The sequence below is a fragment of the Rhea americana genome, unplaced genomic scaffold (genome assembly GCF_003343005.1).
Source record: "Rhea americana isolate MKP2758 unplaced genomic scaffold, rheAme1 scaffold_7, whole genome shotgun sequence".
Lineage (NCBI taxonomy): Eukaryota > Metazoa > Chordata > Aves > Rheiformes > Rheidae > Rhea > Rhea americana.
In genome coordinates this window covers 3,575,732-3,585,162 of record NW_028186867.1, presented here as the reverse complement: position 1 = coordinate 3,585,162, position 9,431 = coordinate 3,575,732, and the positions used below count along the sequence as shown (strand labels likewise).

At 36.4% G+C, this 9,431-nt stretch overlaps 1 protein-coding gene across 3 annotated transcripts in view; it reads right to left on the bottom strand.

The window, feature by feature from the left end:
* The window catches only part of PUDP (pseudouridine 5'-phosphatase), a 101,571-nt gene that overhangs the window by 56,200 nt on the left and 35,940 nt on the right, over nt 1-9,431 (bottom strand). For all 3 annotated transcript variants that reach the window (XM_085321579.1, XM_085321578.1, XM_085321581.1), the window contains exon 3: nt 1,556-1,785. In XM_085321579.1, coding sequence (XP_085177705.1) covers nt 1,556-1,785 — 230 coding nt within the window. The remainder of the gene's footprint in view (nt 1-1,555; nt 1,786-9,431) is intronic.

Sequence of the window (9,431 nt, the reverse complement as noted above, 5' to 3'; positions counted from 1 at the left end):
AAAGAAAAAGAAAGATCTGATATGAACATCTAAAAAAAAATCTAAAAGACAACTCAGTTGAACTATTTGAACTAACTGAGAGGAATCTTGGTTGAGGTAACTCTACCTCATGCAATGAAGCAGCATGGGTTTGAACATTTAGCCATGGCTTTAATTCTTTTTTTTTTTAATCTTTCCTTGAAGAAGAACAGAAGAAAAGTACTGTGAAAACAGAATTTTGTTTATCTAACACACCTTTCAAGCTTAAAATCACTGAATGTAATGCAGATATTACTGCATTCAAATATTTTCATTGTAAACACAGTTATAGCTACCTACAGCTGAATAAATAAAAATATTTACAACACAGTGTCAGGTTTCTTTTTTTTAATTATTCTAATCCTTTTAAATAATGATCACCTTCTGACTTTTCTGAAACAGARTCAAATAAACTACAATCTTTGGGAAAGCTGTCCTCTAGATATTGCTATTAGGTCCCTCACATCAAATAATAACATTTAATTTGTCACSAATACAACTGACATTCCGTCTCCTTACTCTCCGTTAGATATGATAACAGGTATGACCCAGCTTCATATYAATTAGCAATGCCTTCTGCTCTCTTTTCTGAATTAAAAAACGTCTTACAGACATGCATCTATTAAAATGAGAAGTATGCATTAAAGACTTTGGTCATCCTTTTTCCACCAAAATCACATCATACAACACTGCATATCCTGGTTTTATATTCTTTGGACATATAGTTATGCAAAACAATAATTATATAAGACAGCAACATTAAACTCCGGTTTCTAGGTGGAGCAAAAACAAGTAAATAGCTTAACAAAACTTGCTCTCTGTTTTCTACTCCYCCTCACTTCCCCAAAAAATTCTTTTCCCAATATTTGCTCTAAATTGAGAATTAACATAATCAAATTTCACAATTAGTGGACTCCAAACTGAAATTTACAGCTTTGTTACTTGGATTCCTCTTAGAATATATCATACAAAGCCTACTTGCAAAAGTAAGATTTCTCAAAYTAATAGGTTTTAAATCAGAAAACAAGAATTATTATCTCAGAGATTTAGAATGCAGGAGGAAAAAGACTGCTTAGAAAAAAACATATGCGCTCTTTATAAAAATGGTAGCTTTAATGTTTAGACACTTAAGAGGTAAATCAGCCACAAATGAATGAAAAGTAAACTGATCTATGCTTAAATATTTTTTTCTAAACTTTGAGTAGGCAAGTTCAGATTTATGCATGGAATGGAAATTATTAAACTTAGGAAAGTTTAATAATTTCCTATTAATAATCTCCTATTCCTGGAGAACGTTAGGTAGTAAGTAAGCGCAATCTGCATTACAAACATCATGCATAGTGAAGGAAAATGATACTTTCCAATGATCTCTTGCTTCAACAATATAAACATTTTTGAAAATAGATAAACGATTTTTTTAAATATTGACCTCACCTCTAAATCTAAATACTTATCATGTAAAAAAAAAAAAAAAAAAAAAAAAATGTAACCTGGACAGTGCATTGGTAACTTTGCAGCTAATTTGTTCCCTCCTTACCTTCTCTGGAGGTGCAGGAGGGTCAAATCTCTTTGCACAAACTAGAAATGCATCAGGCTGTGGCTTGCCATGCTTCACCTCAGGGTCATCTCCCAACACAATATGATGAAAAAGACCAAAGAAGTCTTTGTGTCTGGTTGTTTTCATCTGAAATGTCACTTCAGCTGAGCTAGTGGCAACAGCAATGGGTATCCTGTGTTTGTGTAAATGACGGATTAGCTTATCAACCCCTGTAAAACAGAAATATTTTATATATATATATATATATACACACACACATATATATGCAGTTATCTATATACATATATACACACACACATACATATACATATATATCACTATTTATCTCCATTTACAATACATTTAGTAGTATCTTAACAATACCATCTTACTGAACATAGTAACACATTTCAAACAGTGTGGAAGAAAATTCTTGCTATAGCTGAAATGCTCCCATTACACTTGCACACACACCAAAAATGTTCCTCAAGGTACATACTTATCCTAGAATCAAATAATGCTTATCTCAAAATACGACAAAATGAGTTCATCACTTCTGTCTACTCACCAAAAGCTCATTAAGCAATGTCTCTAATATCATACATATTATCCTTTGAARCTCTCCATAAGTGAGAGAAACAAATAGAGGGGAATGTTTCCTTTTATAAACACATAGATGAAGCTATGCTTCTGCTAGAAAAAAATCAAGATCAAAGAAATATGCTCTTCTCATGGACAGGTATGGGCTTTAATCTCTGTTGCTGGTATAAAACTGGCTTAAAGCAGTCCCTAAAACAGCTCAGTTTCTCTCTTGTGAAACTACCACAGTAAGTAACACTGAGAAGAGAAGGGGAGCTGTCAATCACAGTCATTAACATCAGAGCTTTATCTACTGATGCTATGAACTCAGAGTAATGAATATCTCAAACCTAATGGTTAGAAACCCTCAACCTGATCCAATCTTCTATGAAAGGTTAATGCAGGGAAGCATGGAAACACAGTACCCTGTGTAAGAAGGAAATACATTTCATTATCCTGTCCGAGTTTGAGTTCCCTATGCAAAGGATTAGATACTTTTCACTGCAGCACTCTGAATATAGGATACTTCTCTCAGACCAAACAGCCACCAGGGGCCAATGGAGAGTGTATATCTGCTCCTCACCAATTCACAGGAGACCCCCCTCTTCTATATCTGTAAAATCGTTTCAGCTCTGTTTTCTAGCATGAACACAGACTGTGCTGGACACAAGATATTAGCTGCAGGYTAATAACCCTCTCATCAACTTTAGTCTCAGTTTTCCAAACTTGTTCAGGAACTGCTCTTAGTGGGCAACAACCAACTAACACTGCATACATTTTGCTTCTTTTCAATGCTTCTCAAGTAAATAGACAACAGCGAAGATGATTCTTTCTTTAACAGGCTGATTTCACAAAACAAAAAAGGTCAACTTGAAATGATTGACAGAAATGGCTTTAAGGTATCAAAAACTTAGTACTGCATGAGCAAATGCAGCAAATTTTGTTAAAAGGCTCAAAGGGGGCAGAATTCCTTCTCTCTTCCTCTCAGTGTAATACATTCCATAATAACATACAAAATTAGACACAGACAACACTATTTTATAAGTTTAAGTCACAAGTTTTAAAAAGATGCTAGAGTTAAATTTCTTGTTCCATCTTGTCTTGTTCCTTTTCTTTACCTTGCATTCACATACTCATGGTGGCATGACTTCTCCCACAGAATCCCTATGTGATGATTTAAGGTGTATGTAGATTCCACRAGAAAGGAAAGGAACAGACTAAGTAAGCTTTGCCAGAGACCTGTGCTGTTGTGATTATATTGTTTCCACTAGTAGTAACAGGTTTTAAAATAATATTTTGAAGTAATCACGTATACCTTATTTTCTAGGTTATTAAATTCAATTTTCCAAAATGCAGTAAGTAGAGCACTTATACTGTACTAAACACCACAGCAACTGAAAAAAATCAAGACCCAAATTGGACATACATAATGAAAAAGCACATAGCTTTAATCTCCTGAATCTCACTGCCTGCTGTACAATAGSTGTAATACTAAAATACTCCAGAGATGAATTGAAAGAAAAAGTTATTCCATTTCTGAAAAACACTCAAATACCAGAGTGATCACCATCTCAGAACAGCACATTAGAAAATTAAGATGTTATTCCAGAATATACACAAGGGGACAATTAAAATTATATCATGACCCTATTTTTGTATTTATTTCCTTTKGGCATGCAGTTTTCTAGAAACATAAATTAGAAGAAACAAAATCCATTGCATGACATCCTATGGACTCTCACAAGGCCACCAGTAGTTCCAGAATTTTTAAATATGTCATGTAAAATGAAGCAACTATAGCTAATGTATCACTATAGCTAGTGTATCAAAGCTGATAATAGCAGCTAGATGATTTCTTCCATTTCAGCTAATACTCAAGTATGAGAAGACACAAACTGCTAGCAAGTTTCACAGATATATGCTGGCAGCAAAAGAAATAGATTCTTAGAGACAGAAAGTCCCCAAAAGTAGTGTGTAACCTACACAAATTCTTTTCTCTGTTCCCTGTAAGAGTGATGCCTTCTGAACCAAAATCTTTAACCAAATTCTTATCRCGGTTCCAGCTCTGCTGTCCTAGCTCTAGTCTCATTCTTTCTGGCCATGTAGTGTGACTCCCTGTTCTTTGCTCTCCTGTACCAACTCTTGTGCCCTCACACAGCCACTCCTACTCTACTGCTTCATTCCCAGTGCCTTGTCATTTCAGTTGCTTATCACAGATTTAAGTATCTTGCAGAAATTCTCAGTGCCTCTACTCCTTCTCTGGGTTTTGAAGAGTTTGGCTACTACTCCTAAAATTGTCTATGCTGAACACTTAAGCTACTTTTTAAAGCATGTTAGAAAACTGATCAAAGCTGTCTAACTGCAGTAGCATGGAGTTCCTTGAAGAATCTTGCTTTTCATAAAAAATGACAGTGATTTTAGCTTTTAGTAATTGAAGCAGCACAAGTGTGTGTCGAGACACTATCACATCATGTAGTAAAGATAYAATGCAAGGTTGTACTTCATTCAAGTTACTATCTCAGTTTGTCCACAATGTGTTTAATTCTTTGTTCTTATCTTCCCGCTTGAATTCTTATTCTACTTCCCATGCATGGCAATGTTAAAGTAATCTTAGTCCCCATATCTGGAATACCTATGTCCGGTCTCCTGTTCCTAAAAAAAAAAAAAAAAAAAAAAGTCCACCTAATTCTTTGACACCCTAATTTCTCTGATTTGTATTTTCCACATGACCCAGTTTTTTTGCTCCACTGATTCCAAACAACAGTCCTGGGCAAATCAGACTTCTTGCTCCAATCTAATCATTTCTGCTTTCTACCCCAGAGAACGAAAGGCAAAGTGGAAGGCAGACAAGTTACTTGCATCAGTTACAGGTTGTACCAGGAAAGAACACCCCAGAACACAAATGTAAAGATCAAGTTATTATAAGCCACAACAAATAAAATGGTCATACAATGACAAGTTTTATCAAGCAGGTAATTATGGAATACGTGACTGAACAATACAGATATTTTAGTAACATACCTGTATATACATAGAGCACAAAAATACAGTTCCATGTTTATTCTGAAACATGCTTGGAGGGAAATGTCTGATTGTCATAAAAGATGCATTCTAATGAGGTTTTTGTTTTTTTAACTTGTAATGGACAACTTTGTATGAAGCTGGCAATAGGAAGGCTCTGTTAGCTAATCTCCTGGGAATGCTATAAAACATTTCTAGCCATTTGATCTTCTCTTCTGTATATGAGAAACACCATCAACCCCCTTATATTTTAGTTTACAAGTGAAAAAAAAATATTAACTAAAACTTGGAAACAGTCAAGCAAACATATTTAATATGGCTTTAAGATATATATAACACTGATAATTGCAAGGTCCACTGCTTTAGGCACTCCTAGAGCAGCAAAGAAGTGCTTTGTATGCTGCTGGCCAGTAGGGAATCAATCGCTTTCTAGTCCGTACAAAACTACTTTTAATTTGATTCCAACTTCTCTCCTACTCCAGCCTTTGGGGTATTTTTATTACAGTTTCTTTTTTTCCTCCTTTTATTAAAATAATCCTTTCTGAAAATTATTTTAACCCTCCACAAGCAGTGATGGCCAAAAACAACTTAAGAGGACCCTAACACAGAACGTAAGAATTACGACATTTTTAGCAGGAAATGCCTGAGGAAGGCAGAAGAGACAAAAGAAAAGAGTGCTCACAAGAACAACAGAGAAACATCTGACTCTCTGTGAAATTGTCAGATAAACTTCCCACCTCCAAGGTTAACCTGAATAGTGGGTATGACAGGAGAGAGAACATTAAAAAGAAGGAAAAAAAGCACAATGGGTAGAGGAAGAGAATAGTAACATGCTGTCAATATGAACAAGTTCCTGCCAGGAGAGAAAATGTGTTTGGCGAAAGAAACACTTCATATACAGGCAACAGGAGCCACTTGACAAATTGCCAGAAATGGTATATACTCTGCTGACCAGTTTTTCTTCTTTAGCAGTTACATATCTCTTTGATATTTTGTTTTCTTTCAAGAATTAATCTGAATTAGTAATTTCATAACGACCAACTAGGAAATGTTTAAAACATGGGCAGGCTCAAGATACAGATTTAAGAGTAATCATTTACGAAGGATGCGATCAGAGAGTGAGAAATTTTCCAAAGAAAAGAATTTATAGAACATGTTTATATCTAGCTTCAGTCTATAGTCAACTAGGCAAAGGTAACCTTTCAGACATTGTTTCTTACTACAATTAATAAAATATATGAGAAGGAGAAAACATGCCTTGCACATTTTTGCTATCGCTTGTGTTGTCATCTCAAAATTGACACTGTTAGAATAACAGTTGTTTTGCTGTGACTTCAGGTGCAAACATACAAAACTGAAGTTTTGGCTCTGGAAACTTGCTCTCATCCCACATGCTGAATTCAGGGATTTTTTTTTTCTTTGTGCATCATCATTATTTCCCAATAGACAAATTCCTATGATGACTTACAATACAAAAACTCTGACATATTTTGTTTATTGCATCTTAACACAGCATTCAGAGCTGTCTCACCTGTTTTGACAGTCTCTATAAATATCAATCTCATCTGCAATATGTTTTTTTTCCAAGTGGAGTCACATGCCCAACTGGAACTGGAATTATTACTGCTAATAATGTGTAGAATAGTAAACAGGTGTATCTAACTATACATATAACTAACCCATCCACCTGGAAACATGAGCAATCTGTGGATGTACCTCTGCACAGATTTCTGCTCTACTCTCTAAAATCTCAATTGAAAGCTGAATTTCCATTATTTTTGAACAGAGTCTTTAAAATGTAAATACATGCACTCCTGTCTTGTTAGATTTCCAGCTGGACAGCAATGAAACATACAAACCTTCTCCTTTAACATTAATGCATCAACCATTTAAAAGCTATCTTATGTCCTCTTAAATGTTTGTACTAATAAGCAAGTCCATTTTCATCCCCTAAAATGCTAACCTCTTCTATCACTGAAATGTGATTCAAAATACAGGTTAACCTTTTATTCTAGATACAGATTTTTTTGATTCTGAAAACATTTGAAGTAAGGCCTTATTAAACTGATGCAAATGAAGCGCTGTTAACATAAAGTAGTGGTCTACATGTCTTTTTTAATAATCATATAGAATCACAGAATGGTTGAGGTTGGAAGGGACCTCTAGAGATCATCCAGTCCAACCTTCCTGCTCAAGCAGGGTCACCTAGAGCATGTTAGACAGGGCTGCATCCACGCGGGCCTTGAAGATCTCCAGAGAAGGAGACTCCACAACCTCTCTGGGCAACCTGGTCGAGTGCTCCGTCACTCTCACAGTACAGAAGTTCTTCCTCACATTCAAGTAGAACTCCCTGTAGTTCAGTTTCTGGCTGTTGCCTCTTGTCCTTTTGCATGGGACAAYTGAAAAGAGTCCAACCCCATCCCCTAGACACCCTCCCTTCAGGTACTTGTACACATTGATCAGATCCCCCCCCCCCTCAGTCTTCTCTTCCCCAGGCTGAACAGGCCCAGCTCTCGCAGCCGTTCCTCACAGGGCAGRTGCTCCAGCCCTCTGATCATCCTCGTAGTCCTACGCTGGACTCTCTCCAGTAGCTCCATGTCTTTCTTGTCCTGGGGAGCCCAGAACTGGACACAGTACTCAAGATGAGGCCTCCCCAGGGCTGAGTCCAGGGGCAGGATCACCTCCCTAGACCTGCTAATAACACTCTGCCTAATGCACCCCAGGATACCACTGGCCTTCCTGGTCACAGGAGCACATTGCTGGCTCATGCTCAACTTGTTGTCCACGAGCACTCCCAAGTCTTTCTCTGCAGAGTTGCTTTCCAGCAGGTCAGCCCCCACTTTGTACTAGTACATGGGGTTATTTTTCCCCTAGGTGCAGGACCCTGTATTTRCCCTTGTTGAATCTCATGAGGTTTTCTCTCCGCCCAACTCTCCAGCCTGTCCAAGTCTCTCTGAAAAATGCATTCTTTCAAATAAAATGCATTCCTTCAAAGGAATTTAATGTGAATAATGTGAACCATTTAGCACAAGTAGCATGTCATGCGTGGGCAGATACACAAAAATAAATAAATAAATAAATAAAAAGTCTAAAGATTACACAGGTAAGACGACTTTCCCTGTCTCCTATGTCTTTGCTATGACACGGTTAGTTTTCCCCAAAACTGTGTTCTCTTCAAGTAGCTTATTTTCTTCAGTCTCACTGTATCAGAGCTTCAGTTCATTTGTCACAGGCTATGTTTACTGTAAGTTTTTATTGCAGGTAGCCAGCTATGGAAAAGCACTGTTGTGGAAAGGTATTTCTTCATGGTTCTCTCTTATATTCCCCTGACACATGTCATGATTTCAGTGTGTGAATACTTCTGTGTGTTTGCATTCTCTGTTTGGCTTCCCTAGCTATAAGARAGCTAGAATACAGCTGTTCCTAATACCTCCAGAGAGCAGATTTACATTTTTCAGAAATTCTCCTTTAATAAAAAATTTTAATTTTTAAAATGATTATTTGCATATGTGAAAACACAGCAAGGTAGGGTAGAAAAAGTAAATATACAGTGGGTAAATCAGCTGTGTGGGGAAAAAATGAAACTGCACATGAAAGAATAGCATGGCTTAAGATGCTCAAGACAGTAGCAGTTGAACAATGTTTTCATTCAAGTTTTTTTTTTGTTATTTCTTTGTAAAAGCTATAGAACAAAATCCATTTCTGTTTGAATGAATTACCACCACACTAACTCTATACTTTGCCACTGTATCCAATTACTAACACAAATGTTTTACTAATTCTGTATACAGTCTTTTGTTAGGAAGACAGCAACTTTCTTRGTATCTTCCTTGTACTTTTGGGGAGAAAAAGTCAATAGTAGGGGTAGTGGGGAAGTGTTTTAAAGGAGACCTAGGAGAAGCTTCTACTGAACTGCCTGTCATTGTTATATCTGCCAYGGCTACGTAAACTTCAGTCAAATGAAGACTTTGATTACAATAAAAACAGTCAACTGAAMACTCCATAGCCATGAAGATATGCAGTGAAAATTCCTGTGAACTCATTAACTTCCACCTTATTTGTACTTACTGTGTATAGGATTCAAGCCCASCCCTCACAGAGTGATATAGCTGGTAGGCTTGTTTAGACCACCCTCCATTTCTCCTACTGAAAGCTAGCCCTACATGCAGTATTTTTTTTTGTTCTTTTTGCAGTCATCAATTAAAAACAAAAAAGAAAAGAAAAATAAAAGGAGTAAGATTCTCTTTTCTTCCAGCATGAAGATACATTCCTCACA